The sequence below is a fragment of the Dictyostelium discoideum genome (assembly GCF_000004695.1).
Source record: "Dictyostelium discoideum AX4 chromosome 5 chromosome, whole genome shotgun sequence".
Lineage (NCBI taxonomy): Eukaryota > Evosea > Eumycetozoa > Dictyosteliales > Dictyosteliaceae > Dictyostelium > Dictyostelium discoideum.
Window position 1 is genome coordinate 4,359,643 of NC_007091.3, and position 20,000 is coordinate 4,379,642.

General features: G+C 19.9%; 10 protein-coding genes across 10 annotated transcripts in view; 9 read left to right on the forward strand and 1 right to left on the reverse strand.

Annotated features, from left to right (window-relative positions):
- DDB_G0290679 (hypothetical protein) overlaps positions 1 to 1,679 on the forward strand; it is a gene marked incomplete at both ends in the record, with an annotated part of 3,216 nt that extends 1,537 nt beyond the window's left edge. The window contains 3 exons of the mRNA XM_630595.1: positions 1 to 431; positions 815 to 1,342; positions 1,633 to 1,679. The exon at positions 1 to 431 is cut by the window's left edge and continues 640 nt beyond it. Of these exons, the coding sequence (XP_635687.1) occupies positions 1 to 431; positions 815 to 1,342; positions 1,633 to 1,679 (1,006 nt within the window). The remainder of the gene's footprint in view (positions 432 to 814; positions 1,343 to 1,632) is intronic.
- Positions 1,680 to 2,981: 1,302 nt separating this feature from the next.
- On the forward strand, positions 2,982 to 4,296 carry DDB_G0290607 (hypothetical protein; the record flags this gene model as incomplete). Its single annotated transcript, XM_630596.1, has 4 exons — positions 2,982 to 3,103; positions 3,204 to 3,504; positions 3,693 to 3,871; positions 4,173 to 4,296. 4 exons carry the CDS (start codon positions 2,982 to 2,984, stop codon positions 4,294 to 4,296), a joined length of 726 nt encoding a protein of 241 aa, XP_635688.1.
- A 1,717-nt stretch (positions 4,297 to 6,013) lies between these two features.
- Positions 6,014 to 6,705, forward strand: DDB_G0290609 (hypothetical protein; the record flags this gene model as incomplete). The annotated part of the gene is made up of 2 exons (XM_630597.1): positions 6,014 to 6,104; positions 6,131 to 6,705. The coding sequence occupies 2 exons, from the start codon at positions 6,014 to 6,016 to the stop codon at positions 6,703 to 6,705; spliced, it is 666 nt and encodes a 221-aa protein (XP_635689.1).
- A 352-nt stretch (positions 6,706 to 7,057) lies between these two features.
- On the forward strand, positions 7,058 to 7,915 carry DDB_G0290681 (hypothetical protein; the record flags this gene model as incomplete). Its single annotated transcript, XM_630598.1, has 2 exons — positions 7,058 to 7,202; positions 7,242 to 7,915. The coding sequence occupies 2 exons, from the start codon at positions 7,058 to 7,060 to the stop codon at positions 7,913 to 7,915; spliced, it is 819 nt and encodes a 272-aa protein (XP_635690.1).
- A 962-nt stretch (positions 7,916 to 8,877) lies between these two features.
- On the forward strand, positions 8,878 to 10,071 carry DDB_G0290683 (hypothetical protein; the record flags this gene model as incomplete). Its single annotated transcript, XM_630599.1, has 3 exons — positions 8,878 to 9,120; positions 9,274 to 9,403; positions 9,743 to 10,071. The coding sequence occupies 3 exons, from the start codon at positions 8,878 to 8,880 to the stop codon at positions 10,069 to 10,071; spliced, it is 702 nt and encodes a 233-aa protein (XP_635691.1).
- Positions 10,072 to 10,253: 182 nt separating this feature from the next.
- DDB_G0290611 (hypothetical protein) lies at positions 10,254 to 10,715 on the forward strand (the record flags this gene model as incomplete). The annotated part of the gene is made up of 1 exon (XM_630600.1): positions 10,254 to 10,715. The coding sequence occupies one exon, from the start codon at positions 10,254 to 10,256 to the stop codon at positions 10,713 to 10,715; it is 462 nt and encodes a 153-aa protein (XP_635692.1).
- A 492-nt stretch (positions 10,716 to 11,207) lies between these two features.
- DDB_G0290613 (hypothetical protein) lies at positions 11,208 to 13,695 on the forward strand (the record flags this gene model as incomplete). Its single annotated transcript, XM_630601.1, has 3 exons — positions 11,208 to 12,309; positions 12,390 to 13,520; positions 13,577 to 13,695. The coding sequence occupies 3 exons, from the start codon at positions 11,208 to 11,210 to the stop codon at positions 13,693 to 13,695; spliced, it is 2,352 nt and encodes a 783-aa protein (XP_635693.1).
- A 1,178-nt stretch (positions 13,696 to 14,873) lies between these two features.
- DDB_G0290615 (hypothetical protein) lies at positions 14,874 to 15,379 on the reverse strand (the record flags this gene model as incomplete). The annotated part of the gene is made up of 2 exons (XM_630602.1): positions 14,874 to 15,014; positions 15,377 to 15,379. 2 exons carry the CDS (start codon positions 15,377 to 15,379, stop codon positions 14,874 to 14,876), a joined length of 144 nt encoding a protein of 47 aa, XP_635694.1.
- Positions 15,380 to 15,780: 401 nt separating this feature from the next.
- On the forward strand, positions 15,781 to 18,023 carry DDB_G0290617 (FNIP repeat-containing protein; the record flags this gene model as incomplete). The annotated part of the gene is made up of 2 exons (XM_630603.2): positions 15,781 to 16,804; positions 16,882 to 18,023. 2 exons carry the CDS (start codon positions 15,781 to 15,783, stop codon positions 18,021 to 18,023), a joined length of 2,166 nt encoding a protein of 721 aa, XP_635695.2.
- Positions 18,024 to 18,461: 438 nt separating this feature from the next.
- The window catches only part of DDB_G0290639 (FNIP repeat-containing protein), a gene marked incomplete at both ends in the record, with an annotated part of 1,941 nt that continues 402 nt past the window's right edge, over positions 18,462 to 20,000 (forward strand). Inside the window, 2 exons of the mRNA XM_630604.1 lie at positions 18,462 to 19,326; positions 19,417 to 20,000. The exon at positions 19,417 to 20,000 is cut by the window's right edge and continues 402 nt beyond it. Coding sequence (XP_635696.1) covers positions 18,462 to 19,326; positions 19,417 to 20,000 — 1,449 coding nt within the window. The remainder of the gene's footprint in view (positions 19,327 to 19,416) is intronic.

Consider the following 20,000-nt stretch of genomic DNA (forward strand, 5'->3'; position numbering starts at 1 on the left):
AAAATTTGCAACTTTTGGTGAAGGATTTAGTCAATTGCTTTCACCTGGCATTATTCCAAAGGGTGTAATGATGTTGTTTTTCTATAACATTAAATGTCCATTGGTTATTGGTTCAATTCCAATTTCAGTTACATGGCTAACTTTTTATAATGGTTTCAATCACTCAATATCACCTGGTATAATCAGTAAAGGTGTGGAAAGATTATTATTACATGATATTAAACAACCATTAGAAATGGGTTCAATACCAACAACAGTAACTCACATCGTACTTGAAGATGGATTCAAACAAGCACTAACACCAGGAATCATTCCAAATTCAATAAAAGAATTAACTTTAAAAAATGTAAATCTTCAATTAGTTGAAGGTTCAATACCAAGACAAATTCCAAGAATTATTTTAAATAATTTTAATGAATCATTAGAAAATTGTAATTTAGATCAATCCGTAGAAATAAAAATAGAGTAGGGTTTATTATTATTATTATTATTATTATTATTATTATTATTATTATTATTATGATTTAATAAAAATTAAATTTTAAAAAAAAAAAAAAAAAAAATTCCTTTTTAAAAATAAAATAAATAAAATTATTAAATCGATGTGCAATTTTTTTTTTTTTTTTTTTTTTTAAAATTTTAAGTTTATTAAATCATGATTGTTTTTTTTTTTAACCACCCACACCACAAACCATCAACAAAAACACTATTTCCATTTTTTTTTTTTTTTAATTTTTTTTTTTTAATCAAATTTTTTTTTTTTTTTTTTTTTTTTTTTAATCAATAACAAATAATATATTAAAAATGAATAAAGATAATAACAATAACAAATGTTCATTTCATCCAAATAAAAATTTAGAACTTTTATGTTTTAATTGTAAATTTATTCCATGTTGTATGCACTGTATTTCTCAACATGGTGAACACCATGGTCATAAAACAAATTGTATAGATTCAATTGAAACATCAAATATTCTCAAAATGATGAATTTATTTAAAAATGATATTATTCCAAAATTAAAAGAAATAGTTGAAAATGATAAACAAATAATCAATAAATCTGAAAATATTTATAATGAAATTAATCAACAATATGAAAATAATAAAATTTTAGTAACAAACGAATTTAAAAAGTTTCATACATTAATTCAAATTAATCAATTAGATATTGAAAATCAATTAAGAACAACATTTGATGAAAATACAATAATATATACTATTATTAATTCATCAATCAATAATAATAATAATTATAATATTAATGATGATAATAATTATGGTATTAATATAGAATCAATAGGTAATAAATTAGATAATCTCAATGATACTCACTTACAATATTGTAATGAAAATCAAATTTATAACTGGCTTGAGAATCAAGATATTTATCAATTATTTAAAAAATATCAACAATCAACCTTAATAGTTAATAATAAAAATAATATTGAAAATTTAAATAAATTAAAAGAATATAATAATCAATCAATAGTATTTAAAATAATGAATGAAATTAAAAATAATTTAAAATTAATTTATTAAATTTTATGAAAAAATGAAAAGTTGGTGTAAATATTTTTATTTTTTTATTTTTTTATTTTTTTATTTTTTTATTTTTTTTTTTTTTTTATCCAGATTTTAATTTTTTATTTTTTATTCATCCCTTTTTTATTATATTTTAGTTATTTTATTTAACAACAAACACTGTTCTTTTTCTTTTATTTCTTTAAGTTTATCTTTGTCTAATTCAATGCCAAAACCATCATTATATGTTTCTTGAAGATCAGCTAACATACAGAGTATTGACGATTTTGTTTAAATGATCCAAATTTCCTCGGTATGTTGGAGTTATTTTAAAATGATTAATTTTTAAAAAAAAAGTTTTCCACATACACACTATTGGAGCTTACAAAATTAGGTAAAGATATATCTAGAAAAAAAAATAATAAAATAATAAAAAATAAAAAATACCAATAATATAATTATTTTAATAATAATAAAAAAAAAAAAAAATAAAAAAAATAAAAATAAAATAAAATTAATAACAAAGTATTAAAAGTAAGAGATTTGGTTATTTAAATAATTACCCAATATTGGAAAGCTATCATGTTTACGAATAATTTTACCATTATTATAGTATTGTGGCTCTATTTTGGTATTTTCTAGTATATATTTGATCATGAACGGAACCTGGGAATCCCTCAGGATGTAGTAACAATAATCTGTATGATCTAGTGCATACCTCACAATGAAATTTGACCACATGACTTTACTTTTACCAGAATAATAATTTTTTTTTGGATTTGATGAGTGGGAGTTTCAATATCAATAGAGGTAGATTCAGCAGCAATCGCACGATAAAGCACATTAGATATAGGATGTTTTAAAAAGCCAACTGATTCAACAAGTTTATCTCTTTTCCATTATTTCCTTGCATACAACTCAAAGTGAATGGTTGACTATAGTGATTTTGAAATGTTTTTGGACTAATACCAAAAGTAACACATATCTCATAAATTGGAAGATATTGTTTCCAATATAAGAGAGTCTAACACAAAAAAAAAAAAAAAAATAAATAATGTTATTAATTAATTCATTTTATTTTTTACATTTTTTATTTTTTTTTTCTGTTTATAATTTTTTTTTTTTTTTACTTTGTTTAATTTAGGACTTGGTGTAATTTTACAAAATTATTTAATTTAATTTAATTTAATTTAATTTAATTTAATTTAATTTTTTTTCATTTTTTTTGTAAAAAAATAAAAATTTTCACACCAACTTTTCATTTTTACATAAAATTTTTTTTATTTTTTTTTTTATTTTTTTTATTTCTATTTCGAAAAATTATTAAGATGGTTAAAAAAATAAGAGTTATTATACCCTTTATGTTGGAAAAGGCTTATGAAGATATAAATAATAATGATTATATAAATAAAAAAAATATTTACGGGATTTGGGTATATAAAACAAATAATACAAAAAAAATGTATATTGAAACAAAATCAGAACAAGGTTCACTTCCTCTTCTAGTTCATTTACAAAATGAACATTTATCGTCTAGAAAAGTCGAGTTATGGCTTGTTGAAAATAAAATTTATATACCAAAGTTAAGAGAAAAATATTTATATTTTTTAAAATGCAAAAAATGGTAAGATAAATTTATTTATTTATTAAAATAATAATATATTAATATTTGTTATAATAAGTCAAAAAAGAAAAGATAAAAGAAATAAAAAAAAAAACCAAATTAAAGAAAAAGAAATTTACATTAAAGTTGAAGATAATAAAGAAATTAGCGAAAACGAACGTGATTTAATTGAAGAAAATAAAAAAGAAGTTAGCGAAAATGAATGTGATTTAATTGAAGAGGATGATGATGAAATATTATGTGAAGATGATGAAATACCATGTGGACAACCAATCTCATCGGAAGAAGATGAGCCAACTCGTTATACTTTAACATTGATTTCAAAAACGATCAAATTGAAAGAAATAAAAATGACAATGGTACAAATAAAAAAGAAAAATTAAAAATTGAAATTGATGAAAATAAATTTAAATTTATAATGAGTAAGTGTAAATAAAAATTTAATAATTATTATTATTTTATATTAATATTATAATATATGTGTATATATTTATATATATATATATTATAAATAGATGATAATAAAAAATATTATATATATTCAAAGAATAGTAAATTTTCAGATTATCAAGATAAAGATTCAATTGCATTTGGAGAAGATTGTGGTAGTTTATTAAAATTTAAATTAAAAACAAATATAAAGAGGGTTATGTTATTAGATGGATTTAAAGAAAGTTTAGAACCAGGTGTATTACCAAATGGTATTGTACATTTAGAAATGAACTGGTATAAAAAAAGTTTTTGAGGGAAAAAAAAAAAGGAGAAAAAAAAAAAAAAAAAAAAAGAAGAAAAAAAAAAAAAAAAAAATAAATTAATCCACATTTTTAGTAATTTTATAAAGAGTAAAAAAAAAATTTAATTTTCCTTTTTTTTAAAAAATAAATCCACTACTTTTGTGTGTAAACAAACTAAAATGGCTTCTTAAGAATTTATTTTTTCCCCTTTTTAGTTTTTTTTTTATACCTGAATCTGGAAAATTAAAAATTCATAATTTTGAAATTATTATAAAATAATGTTTAAAAAAAAGGGGTAATGGTGAAAAAATTAATAAAAAAATTACGATTAAAAAAATTATTTTAAATGATTTTCCAGAAGAATCATTAAAAGTTTGTAAACTAAATAAATCTATAGAGATAAAAATTTTTAAATAAAATAAAACAAAAAACTATTATATAAACAAAAAAATAGAAATAAATAAATTAATTTTCATTTGTAAAATTGGATTTAGTCTTGATTGGTTTAAAAATTTGATAATATTATACCATATGTTTTGTCATTGGAATTTTTTTAAAAGAATAAGTTTGATAAGAAGAAAATATATGTTAGGTTTTCTTTGAAGGTAATTAATGATCATCAAACCTTTCATTTTCAGTATTGATGAAGTGAAATTAGGAATTGGATACATTTTATAGTTTTTTTTTTTTTTAATTTCATATGAATTTTACAAAAAAAAAAAAAAAAAAAAAAAAAAAAATTAAAAATTGATTGAATTTGTATACCATTTGAACCTAAAAGATGGATTCTCTCAAACATTAAAGCCAGGTGTTATTCCAAAAACTATTAGAATTGTAACATTACACCAAATAACAAAACCATTAGTAATTGGATCAATACCAAATACAGTCTTAAGAATAGAATTTCATAAAGGCTTTAACCAATTCCTTACTCCAGGTATTATATCAGAAGGTGTTAAATCATTAGAATTTTAATGATTTAACAGTTTTAAGAATACAATTTCATAAAGGATTTAACCAATTACTTACAGCTGGTATTATACCAGAAGGTGTTAAATCATTAGAATTCCACCAAGTTAAATACTTATTGATTGTCGGTTCAATTCCTAACTCGATTTATTTATTATGTTTACTGGATGGCTTTAATCAAATAATATCACCAGGCATAATTACTAATGGAGTGTGCGAGTTAGGTTTGGGAGAAATTAAACAACCATTATTTGTGAATTCAATACCTAATTCCGTCACCAAATTTAATATCATTAATGGATTTTATCACTAACGCCTGGAATCATTTCAAATTCAATAAAGAAATTAACTCTATGTACTGTAAATATATGAAATTAGTTGAAGGGTCAATTCCATAAAATTATTTTATATGGTAATGTTGAACCATCATCTTTAGATGTTTGTAAATTAGATAGATATGTACAAATAATAAAAAATAATTTATAATAATAGTAGAATCTTTGTAAATAATAAAGGATCAAAACAAAAAAATAAAAATAAAAATAAATAAATAAATTAAATAAATATATAATTTGGTTCATCAATTTTATCAAATATTCTATTAATTTAATTTGAATTTGTTTTTTTTATTTTTTTTATTTATTTATTTTTATATTTATTATTTAACTATTTAATTAATTTTATATTTTCTTTTGTTTCAATCATACAATTAATTCACTCGAGATATAAATATATTCTTGTCTTTGAGTGATCATTTATTAATGTATGAATTTTTAAAAATTTTCAATTAATCCATTGCCTTTGTTGTTGATGTTGTTGGTAGTCTAGTGGATTTGATAATATTATAATTTATTTATCTTAATATAAAAAGTAACCCAATTGATTCAAAAAAAATAAAAAATAAACCAATTCAGTCTTTTTTTGTTTTTTATTTTAATATCTAAATTTTATAATATCTCAATTTTTCACTCAAATTTTTACAAAAAAAAAAAAAAAAAAAAAAAAAAAAAAAAAAAAAAAAAATTTGTTTTTAAGATTTTTTAATTTTATTATAATACGATCACTGTCTACAATAATAATAACACATTAAACTATTATCAAAAATAATAAAAATTTTTACCCACACATTTTTTTTTTTTTTAATCAATAACAAATAATATTAAAAATGAATAATGATTTAATATTAGATAATAACAATAACAATAAGAAATGCACACTTCATAGAAATAAAATTTTAGAACTTTTATGTTTAGATTGTAAATTTATTCCATGTTGTACTCAGTGTTTTTCCAAGATGGTCAACACCATGGTCATAAAACAAATTGTATGGATTCAAAAGCAACATCAGATATTCTCAAAATGGTGAATTTATTTAAAAATGATATTATTCCAAAATTAAAAGAAATAGTTGAAAATAATAAACAAATAATTAATGAATCTGACAATATTTATAATGAAATTAAACAACAATATGAAATTAATAAAAATTTGGTAATAGATGAATTCAATAAATTTCATAAAATACTTCAAATTATTCAATTAGATATTCTAAAGCAATTAGAAACAACATTTGATGAAAATACATTAGTAAATACTATTATTAATTCATCAATCAAAAATAATGATAGTTATGGTATTACTATGGAATCAATGAGTAATGAAATAGATAATCTCAAGCATACTCACTTACAATATTGTGATGAAAATCAAATATATAACTGGCTTGAAAATGAAGAAATTTATCAATTAATTAAAAAATATCAACAATCATCATTAATAGTAAATAATAAAAATTATATTGGTAGTTTAAATATATTAAAAGAATATAATAATCAATCAATACTATTCAATAATTAAATAATTGATGATATTAAAAATAATTTAAAATTAATTTATGAGTTTGATAACAATAAAAACAACCAAAATAAAAACAATAATCGTATTAATTATAATAAAAATGAAAAATTAAAAATTGAAATTGATGAAAATAATTTTAAATTTATAAAGAGAAAGTAAGAATTTAAATTATAAATAAAATTTAAATTATTATTAATATATATCAATATATATTATAAATAGATGATAATGAAAAATATTATATATATTCAAAGAATAGTGAATTTTCAAATCATAAAGATAAAGAGTCAATTGCATTTGGAGAAGATTGTGGTAGTTTATTAAAATTTCAATCAAAAACAAATTTAAAGTTATGTTATTGGATGAATTTAAAGAAAAATTAGAACCGGGTGTATTACCAAATGGTATAAAATATTTGGAAATAGGAGATATTATAACACTATTAGTAGTTGGATCGATACCACCTGGTATCATTCCTTCTTATCCACCAAATGAAGGTCATTGGTTTAAATAATTTTCATTTCCATTGTTCTTAGGTGTAAGATTCCTAACATTACATAAAATTAAAAGTGAAGTAAACATTGGATCAATTCCAGTGTCAGTATCGCGTTTGAATCTAAAAGATGGGTTCTCTCAAACATTACAGCCAGGTGTTATTCCAAAAACTGTTAAAACTGTAATATTACAGGAAATAACAAAACCATTAATAATTGGATCAATACCAAATACAGTTTTTACAATAGAATTTCATAAAGGCTTTAACCAATTACTTACAGCAGGTATTATACCAGAAGGTGTTTATTCATTGGAATTCCACCAAGTTAAGGACTTATTGATTGTCGGTTCAATTCCTAACTCGATTTATTCATTATTTTTAAAGGAAGGCTTTGATCAAAAAATATCACCAGGTATAATTACCAATGGAGTGGGCCTATTACATTTAGGAGAAATTAAACAACCATTATTAGTGAATTCAATACCAAACTCTGTCACCAACTTGTATATCACTAAAGGATTTAATCAATCACTAACACCTGGAATCATTCCAAATTCAATAAAGGAATTAACATTGGGTACTGACAACATACAATTAGTTGAAGGATCAATTCCAAAAACAATTCAAAAAATTATTATAAGTGGAGATATAGAACCATCATTCTTAAATGTCTGTAAATTAGATAAATCTATACAAATAGATAGCAATTATTAATAATAGTATACTTTTTTATTTATTAAAGTATTAACTTATCTCAAATATTTTAATTTTACAAAGAATAAAAATAAAATAAAAAATAAAAAGGGAAGAAGGAGAAAATATTGAATAGTGGAATTCCATTTGTAAATATTAAAGGATCAAAAACATGTGAAAAAAAATAATAAAAAAAAAAAAAAAAAAAAAAAAAAAAATAAATAAATATAAAGTTGGGTTCATCAATTTTATCATATATTTCAATTAATTTAATTTGAATTAATTTTTTAATTTTATATTTTTATTATTATTATTCAAAGATTTAATTGGTTTAATTTTCTTATGTTTCAATCATACAATTAATTCACTTGAGATATCAATATATTCTTGTCTTTGAGTGAACATTTATTAATATATGAATTGAAATTTTCATTTAATCCGTTGCCTTTGTTGTTGATGTTGTTGGTAGTCTAGTGGATTTGATAATATTATATTTATCTTAAAATTGCTCCTGATCGACACTCAAAATTAAAAGGTTCGATGATCAATAATTACCTTAATTGAAAAATTAACCCAATTGATTCAAAACCAATATTATCTTCTTATTTAATTCTTATAAAGTTAGTAAAGATAGACCCACATGAATATAAGACAATTCCAATGACATTTGGGGATGGATGTATTTTATAATTGTTTATTTTTTTAATTTCACATTTCATTTTAGAAATAAAAAAAAAAAAAAATAAAATAAAATTAAAAAATTGGGATTAGATTTAAAATCTCAATTTTTCCAATTAAAATTTTAAAAAAAAAAAAAAAATAAAAAAAAAAAAAAATTGTATTTTTATTTTTTGATTTTTTTAAAATACTCGTGCAACACTATAACAACTCATTATACTATTAATAATACAATAACAAAAAAAAAAAGAAGAAAAAAAAAAACTTCTCACACCCCACTTTTTTTTACTTTATTAATATTAAAAATGAATAAAGATATAATATTAGATAATAATAATAACAATAACAAATGTACACTTCATACAAATAAAAAACTAAAACTTTTATGTTTAGAATGTAAATTTATTCCATGTTGTATTCAATGTATTTCTAAAGATGGCGAACACCATGGTCATAAAACAAATTGTATAGATTCAATGGAAATATCAAATATTCTCAAAATGATGAATTTATTTAAAAATGATATCATTCCAAAAATAAAACAAACAGTTGAAAATGATAAACAAAAAATCAATGAATACTTCAAATTCTTCATTATTTAATATGATATCGAAAGGCAATTAGAAACAACATTTGATCAAAATACATTAATATATACTATCATTAATTCATCAATCAAAAATAATAATCAAAATAATAAGGATAATAATAATAATAATAATAATAATAATAATAATAATAATAATAATAATAATAATAATAATAGCAATATTAATAATGATAATAATGATAATGATAATTGTTATTATGGTATTAATATAAAATCAATAAGTAATAAATTAGATAATCCAATGATAATCACTTACAAAATTGTGATGAAAATCAAATTTATAACTGGCTTGAAAATGAAGAAATTTATCAATTAATTAAAAAATATCAACAATCATCATTATGAGTTTAATAATAACAACAACCAAAATAAAAATGTTACTATTGTAGAAAACAATAATAGTATAAAAATAAAAAATTAAAGATTGAAATTGATGAAAATAATTTTAAATTTATAAAGAGTAAGTGTTAAAATTACAAATAAAAGTGTAGTTTTATTATTATTATTTATTAACATAATAATAATTTTATAAATGTGATTATAGGAAATATTATATTCAGAGAATAGTGAATTTTCATTTTATAAAGATAAAGATGCAATTGCATTTGGAGAAGATTGTGGTAGTTTATTAAAATTTAAAGAGAGTTATGATAATTTTAATTTAACCAGTGTTATGTTATTAGATGGATTTAAAGAAAGTTTAGAACCAGGTGTAGTACCATATGGTATTTATAATATGGAAATAGGTGATATTAAAACACCATTAGTAGTTGGATCAATACCATCAACCGTTTCAAGTTTAACATTACATGATGGATTTAATCAATCATTAGAACCTGTTATTATTCCTTCTTATCCAAAAAATAATGGACTCAAGCCATATTATTGATATTTTCATCCAGTGGATGTGTAAGATACTTAGAATTACATAATATTAAAAGTGAACTTAAAATTGGATCAATTCCAGGGTCAGTATGCCAATTGACATTAAAAGATGGATTCTCTCAAATATTAAAACCAGGTGTTATTCCAAAAACTGTTGGGATTGTTAGAATAACAAAACCATTAGTAATGGGATCAATACCAAATACAGTTTTAACAATAGAATTTGATAAAGGCTTTAACCAATTACTTACAGCAGGTATTATACCAGAAGGTGTTATCGGATTAAGATTCCACCAAGTTAAGGACTTATTGATTGTCGGTTCAATTCCAAAATCGATTTATTCATTATTTTTCAAAGATGGCTTTAATCAAATATTATCACCAGGTATAATTACTGATGGAGTGTGTGAGATAATTTTGGGAGAAATTAAACAACCATTATTAGTGAATTCAATACCGAATTCTGTCACAAAATTGCATATCATTAATGGATTTAATCAATCACTAACACCAGGAGTCATTCCAAATTCAATAAAGGAATTAACTTTAGGTAGTGTAAAAACACAATTAGTTGAAGGATCAATACCAAAAACAATTCAAAAAATTATTTTAAAAGGAAATATTGAACCATCATATTTTTTTTTTTGATTCTTAATTATTTACAAAGTTGGAACCCTTTAAATATATCGCTAATAATTCAATTTATCATTTGCTGATATTGATTAGTTATTTGACGTTGTTGTTATTCTAGATTTAATTGATTTTTTTTTTTTTTTGATTTAAAAATTCCAATTTTGAAATTAAAAAATAAATAAATAATATATAGAATGTTCATATTCATTTTAATTATATCTTATATAATTTTGTGCTCTATTTATTTGTAAAAGTTTTTTTTATAGTTAACTTAAAATTTAACAAAAAAAAAAAAAAAAAAAAAAAAAAAAAAAAAAAAAAAAAAAAAAAAAAAAAAAAAATTAAAAATTGAGATTTAATTAATTTGGATTTAAATTTTATTAAAATTTAGAATCACCACATAATAACAACATGTCAAACTATAAATACAATAACAAAAAAATTTTCACCCACAACACACCCCTTTTTTTTTTTTTTTTTTTTTTCAAATTTTTGATAATATTAAAAATGAATGATATAATATTAGATAATAACAAATGTACATATCATACAAATACAAAGCTAAAACTTTTATGTTTAGAATGTAAATTTATTCCATGTTGTATTCAATGTATTTCTAAAGATGGTGAACACCATGGTCATAAAACAAATTCTATAGATTCAATGGAAACATCAAATATTCTTCAAATGATGAATTTATTTAAAAATGATATTATTCCAAAATTAAAAGAAACAATAGAAAATGAAAAAAAAATAATTTATGAATCTGACAATATTTATAATGAAATTAAACAACAATATGAAAATAATAAAAATTTAGTAATAAATGAATTTAATAAATTTCATAAAATACTTCAAATTCTTCAATTAGATATTGAAAAGCAATTAGAAACATCATTTGACCAAAATACATTAATAAATACTATTATTAATTCATCAAAGAATAATAAAAATAATAATAATAATAATGATAGTAATAATAATAATAATAATAATAATAATAATAATAATAATAATAATAATAATAATAATAATAATAATGATAGTAATAATAATAATAATAATAATAATAATAATAATAATAATAATTATAATAATAATAATAATAATAATTATAATAATAATAATAATAATAATAATTATAATTATAATAATAATAGTAATAGTGATGATGAAAATAATAATATAATTAATAATGATGATATCATTTATGGTATTAATATAGAATCAATAAGTAATGAAATAGATAATTTCAATTATACTCACTTACAAAATTGTGATGAAAATCAAATTTATAACTGGCTTGGAAATCAAGAAATTTATCAATTATTGAAAAAATATCAACAATCATCATTAATAGTCAATAATAAAAATAATATTAATAATTTAAATAAATTAAAAGAATATAATAATCAATCAATAGTATTTAATAATCAAAAAATAGATGATATTAAAAATAATTTAAAATTAGTTTATGAATTTGATAATATTAACAACCAAAATAATAAAAACAATTTTAATATTATAGAGAATAATAATAGTATAAATAATAATAAAAATGAAAGATTAAAGATTGAAATTGATGAAAATAATTTTAAATTTATAAAGAGTAAGTGTATAAATTGGAAATAAAAAATGTAATTATTAATAATGTATAATAAAATTATAATATTCATATATTATAATTAGAAAATTTTGAAAAAATTTATATATATTCAGAGAATAGTGAATTTTCAGATTATCAAGATAAAGAAGCAATTGCATTTGGAGAAGATTGTGGTAGTTTATTAAAATTTAATTCAAAAACAAATTTAACGAGTGTTATGTTATTAGATGGGTTTAAAGAAAGTTTAGAACCAGGTGTATTACCAAATGGTATTAAGAATTTAGAAATAGGTGATATTAAAACACCACTAGTAGTTGGATCAATACCATCAACCATTACAAGTTTAACGTTTCATGATGGATTTAATCAATCATTAGAACCTGGTATATTACTAAATGGTATTAATTATTTAGAAATAGGTGATATTAAAACACCATTAGTAGTTGGATCGATACCATCAACTGTTTCAAGTTTAACATTCCATGATGGATTTAACCAATCATTAGAGCCTGATATTTTTCCTTCTTATCCACAAAATAATGAAGATATGTCAAATATATTGTCATTTTCATCCATCGGAGGTGTAAAATACTTAACATTACATAATATTAAAAGTGAACTAAACATTGGATCAATTCCAGAGTCAGTATCGCGTTTGACACTAAAAGATGGATTCTCTCAAACATTAAAGCCAGGTGTTATTCCAAGAAGTGTTAAAACTGTAATATTACACGAAATAACAAAACCATTAAAAATTGGATCAATACCAAATACAGTTTTAACAATTAGATTTTATAAAGGCTTTAACCAATTACTTACAGCAGGTATTATACCAGATGGTGTTAAATCATTAGAATTCAACCAAGTTAAGGACCTATTGATTGTCGATTCAATTCCTAAATCAATCTATTCATTATGTTTTGGGTATGGTTTCAATCAAATAATATCACCAGGTATAATTACTAATGGAGTGTGCGAGTTACATTTGGCAGAAATTAAACAACCATTATTAGTGAATTCAATACCAAACTCTGTCACCAACTTGATTATCAATAATGGATTTAATCAATCACTATCACCAGGAATCATTCCAAATTCAATAAAGGTATTAACATTAGGTTATGAAAACATACAATTAGTTGAAGAATCAATACCAAAAACAGTACAAGAAATTATTTTATATGGTAAAATTCAACCATCATCATTAGATATTTGTAAATTAGATAAATCTGTAAAAATAATAAAATATGAATAATTATAAATAATTAAGTATTATTCCGATACCAATTCTCAAATATTACAGGATTAATTAATTTCAGAAATACTTCAAGTTCCTCAATAAAATTTCGAAAGGCAGCCAAAAACAAAAGATTTAAAATTATTTTTTAGATATTAATTAAATAGGTTTCAATTAAATTACATTTCTGGTAGCAGTAATAACATTTATTTTAATAAAAAAAAAAAAAATAATAATAATTACTCATTTTATTCAATTTTAATTTATACTAATTATTATTATCATACAAGTAGTAAACAAAGGAAGAGTATTTGATGTTTATCAAGTATGTGTTTATTTTATTTTATTTTATTTTTTTGTAAAATTTTTATTTTTCACTCGATTAAATTGAAACTAATTTCTTTTTGATCCTTTATTATTTACAAATATTCTACTATCCATCATTTTCTCCTCTTCCTCTTTTTTTAATTCTTGTAAATTTTAATATTTGAGAATGGATAGGTATAATACTCTTTTATTTATTATTATTAATATTTATTTATTAATACAGATTTATCCAATTTACATCTAACCCAATTCACACCTAATTTTATTAAATCTGATTTCGATAGGTGATTTAAATTTACAAGATAACACGTTTCTAATGGTTGTTCGATTATATCGTAAATAGAACTTGTGGCGGTTATTGGTTATTATTATTAGTTGTTGTTGCTTATTAATGATATTACTATTACTTCTATTGCTATTATTAATATTACTATTACTATTACTATTACTATTACTATTACTATTACTATTACTATTACTATTACTATTAGTTGGATTTGATTTTTTTTAACTGAATCATTTAAAGTTAAAACAAATGAGCATTTATCTGGTTGTGTTGCTTTGATACAATAGTTACCTACTTATAAATGGTTGAAATTTACCATCAATATTGCTGATTGTTGAAGGCACTTTTGGTAATGTAATTGATACATTTTATTTACAGTCACTTGATTTTATTTCAAATTTGTATGTTTAAAAAAAAAAAAAAAAAGAAAAATAAACTAATTCAATCAAATCAATCACTTTTTTGATTTTTTTTTAAAGACAAAAAGATTTATAAATTTTATAAATTAGAGATGGTGTAATCTGAAAAAAAAAAAAAAAATGAGAAAAATAAAAAATTTATTTTTTGATTATTTTTTTATTTATTTATGTTTAACATTTAGTTGGATTCAAACCATCCTGTTAAATCAATTTTCTTTTTTTTTTTTCGGGATATTGTTAATTGAAAACTTCAAACATCCCAAATATTGTATGGCTTTTAATATCAGAATTAATTTTTTTAATTCTTTTTGATAGCTGTTTTAGTTCTTTTTTGTTGAAAATTCAAATTTAAATTGGTGATAATATCATCAGCAATTAAATTTAAATTTTTAATTAATTCTGATTTTTTTAAAATGACTACACCAACTTTGTATGGAAGCTCATATAAAAAATTTTTATTAAATGAATATGCTGTAGAAATTTTTTTTTTTTTCTAATGAAAGATTGTTTAAATCTTATTTTGGATTGATAAAAATAGTTTTTTTTTATCTCCAAACAAAGTTAAGAGATATAATATAAATTTAAATTTAAAAGATTTATTATTATATTTACATTTTATATAATGTTATCCAACAATTGATCAACTCGTAAAATATCATAAAATGTCTATTTTTAATATAGTTTTATTATTGATGGTAAATAATAAAACTATATTAAAAAAATTAAATAATGTAAAAAAAAACATTTTAATTTTAAATGATTTAAATCCAATAAATAGTAAAGATAGGTTATCTCAAATACCATTAATTATTGATGGTATTAAAATATTTTCAGTTGTGGATACAACATATTTAATATACAGAATTAGATGAACATGCTAGAATAATTATTTTTATTTTTAATATTTGGATAATTTTTAATCCAACGAGAGCTAACAAATAAAATCTAAATCATTTTTAATTTATTCATACATTTGTTTTTTTTTTTTTTTTTAATTTTTTTTTTTTTTTTTAATTTTTTTTTTTTTTTCAAATTTGATTTCTAATTTATAAAATCATATCTTTTTTTAAAAAAAAAAAAAAAAAAAAAAAAAAAAAAAATTTGTTTTTAAAATCTTTTTAAATTTAAAATACTGTCACTGCATAATAACAACACATTGTACCCTTAGATAAAAAAAAATAATAATTAATAATTCTTTTTTTAGAATGATTGAAAATAAAATAGAACTGAATTGTGCACTCCATACAAATAAAAATTTAGAATTTTTATGTTTAGATTGTAAATTAATACCATGTTGTACTTTATGTATTTCTAGAGGAGGTGAACATCATCGTCATGGAATTGATTCATTAGAATCAATACAAACATCTTCAATTCTTTCAATGATGAATAATTTTAAAGATGTTTATCCCAAAGTAATTGAAAGAATAGAAAATGATCAACAAATATTAAAAGATTCTGATGAAATTTTCAATGAAATTCAATCACAATATAATAAAAATAAAATCACAATAAACGAAGAATTTAAAAAAATTCATAACATACTTTCAATAATCCAATTGGATATTGAAAGACAATTAACAACAGATTTCCAAGAAAATACATTAATAAACACAACTATAACCTCTTCAATAAATAATAATAATAATAATAATAATAATAATAATAATAATAATAATAATAATAATAATAATAATAATAATAATAATAATAATAATAATAATAATAATAATAATAATAATAATAATAATAATAATAATAATAATAATAATAATAATAATAATAATAATAATAATAATAATAATAATAATTCAATCACAGATATATTAAATATTTCTATAAAATATATACAACAACAATATAATAATGATGATCACTTTAAAATAGATTCAAATTCAATTGAATTAATAAAACAATACCAACAATCATTACTATTATTAAATAATAATAATAATGATAATTTAAATAAATTAAAAGAATATAATAATCAAACCATTAAATTCGATAATCAATTAATTAATGATATTAAAAATAATTTAAAAACAATTTATTCTTTTGAAAATAATAATAATAATAATAATAATAATAATAATAATAATAATAATAATAATAATTATAATGATAATGATAATAATAATAATTATAATGATAATAATAATAATTATAATAGTAATAAAGCTGAAAAATTAAATATCGAAATTGATGAAAATAATTATAAATTTATAAAGAGTATGTTGTGTATAAATAAATAAATAAATAAATAAATAATAAATATTAACATTATAGATATATTATTATAAAAATAGAGCGAAATAAAAACTATTATATTTATTCAGAGAATAATGAATTTCCAAAAAATAAAGAAGGTATTGCGTTTGGAGAAGATTGTGGTAGTTTATTAGAATTTAATTGGAATAAGAATTTAAAGAATGTTATGTTATTAGATGGATTTAAAGAAAGTTTAGAACCAGGTGTATTACCAAATGGTATTGTACATTTAGAGATAGGTGATATTAAAACACCATTAGTAGTTGGATCAATACCATCAACAGTTATAAGTTTAACATTTAATGATGGATTTAATCAATCATTAGAACCTGGTGTATTACTAAATAGTATTTTAAATTTGAGAATAGGTGATATTAAAACACCATTAGTAGTTGGATCAATACCATCAAGTGTTTTCAGTTTAGCATTACATGATGGATTTAATCAATCATTAGAACCTGGTATTATTCCTCAAAATAATAAATATAAGGATTTTTCATCTATGCAGGGTGTAAAATACCTAACATTACATAATATTAAAAGTGAACTAAACATTGGATCAATTCCAAAGTCAGTATACCAATTGACTCTAAGAGATGGGTTCTCTAAAACATTAAAGCCAGGTGTTATTCCAAGAAGTGTAGAAATTGTAACATTACAGGAAATAACAAAACCATTAATAATTGGATCAATACCTTATACAGTTTTAACAGTACAATTTCTTACAGGCTTTAACCAATTACTTACTCCAGGTATTATACCAGAAGGTGTTAAAGTATTAGAATTCTACCAAGTTAAGGACTTATTAACTCCTGGTTCAATTCCTAAATCGATTTATTCATTAAGTTTCAAGGATGGTTTCGATCAAATATTATCACCAGGTATAATTACTGATGGAGTGTGTGAGTTATATTTGCGAGGAATTAAACAACCATTAGTATTGAATTCAATACCAAATTCTGTCACAAAATTGGATATCTATAATGAATTTAATCAAGAACTAACACCAGGAATCATTCCAAATTCAATAAAGGAATTAACGTTAGGTAGTTTAAATACACAACTTGTTGAAGGATCAATACCAAAAACAATTCAAAAAATTATTTTATATGGTAATATTGAACCATCATCTTTAGATGTTTGTAAATTAGATAAATCTGTATTGATATATAAAAAATAATAATAATAATAAATATGTCTATATCCATTCTCAAATATTAAAATTTACAAAGAATTAAAAAAAAGAAAAAGGAAAGGAAGAAGGAGAAAATGATGAGTAGTAGAATATTTGTAAATAATAAAGGATCAAAAACAAAAAATAAATTCCATCAATTTTATCCTTAATTATTATTATATTTTTAAATTTTTTTTTTTTTTTTTTATTGAAATTATTTTTTAAATATAATCAATTTTATATTTTTTTTTAATTAAAATAAAAGCTAGATATTTTTTTTTAATTAAAATAAAAGCTAGATATTTTTTTTTTTTTTTTTTTTTAAATTTTTTTTTTTTTTTTTTTTTTTTTCACTCCAAATCAAAAAGTTTTGTTTAATTTTATTTTTAGTTTTTCAGATAAAAAAAAAAAAAACATAAATACTTTAATAATTCTTTTTTTAATATGATTGAAAATAAAATAGAACAGAACTGTGCACTCCACACAAATAAAAATTTAGAATTTTTATGTTTAGATTGTAAATTAATACCATGTTGTACATTATGTATTTCTAGAGGAGGTGAACATCATCGTCATGGAATTGATTCATTAGAATCAATACAAACATCTTCAATTCTTTCAATGATGAATAGTTTTAAAGATGTTTATCCAAAAGTAATTGAAAGAATAGAAAATGATCAACAGATATTAAAAGATTCTGATGAAATTTTCAATGAAATTCAATCACAATATAATAAAAATAAAATCACACTAAACCAAGAATTTAAAAAAATTCATAACATACTTTCAATACTTGAATTGGATATTGAAAGACAATTAACTACAGATTTCGAAATAAATACATTAATAAATACAACTATAACCTCTTCAATAAATAATGATATTGACAATTATAATAAAAATAAAAATAATAATTCAATCACAGATATATTAAATATTTCTATAAAAAATATACAACAATATAATGATGATGATTACTATAAAATAGATTCAAATTCAATCGAATTAATAAAACAATACCAACAATCATTACTATTATTAAATAATAACAATAATATTGATAATTTAAATAAATTAAAAGAATATAATAATCAAACCATTAAATTCGATAACCAAATAATTAATGATATTAGAAGTAATTTAAAATTAATCTATTCTTTTGAAAATAATAATAATAATAATAATAATAATAATAATAATAATAATAATAATAATAATAATAATAATAATAATAATAATAATAATAATAATAAAAAAACTGAAAAATTAAATATTGAAATTGATGAAAATAATTTTAAATTTATAAAGAGTATGTTGTATAAATAAATAAATAGATAAATATATATATATAAATAAATAAATAAATATTAACAATATTGATATATTATTATAAAAATAGAACAAAATAAAAAATATTATATTTATTCAGAGAATAATGAATTTCCAAAAAATGAAGAAAGAATTGCATTTGGAGAAGGTTGTGGTAGTTTATTAAAAGTTAATTGGAATAAGAATTTAAAGAATGTAATGTTATTAGATGGATTTGAAGAAAGTTTAGAACCAGGTATATTACCAGATGGTATTGTACATTTAGAGATATTTGATATTAAAACAGAATTAGCAGTTGGATCAATACCATCAACAGTTACAAGTTTAACATTTAATGATGGATTTAATCAATCAATTGAAGTTGGTATTATTCCATCAAGTGTTATTTATTTAGATTTACATGATATTAAACAACCATTAAAGATTGGTTCAATCCCACAATCAGTACAAGATTTGAAACTTTGCAATGGATTCTCTCAACCATTAGAACCAGGTATTATTACAAATAAAATTAAAACATTAAGTATTCATGAAATTAAAACTCAATTACAAATAGGATCAATTCCAAATAGCGTCACTCATATGGTATTTTACGATGGCTTTAACCAATTACTTTCAGCAGGTATTATACCAGAAGGTGTTTCATGGTTATTC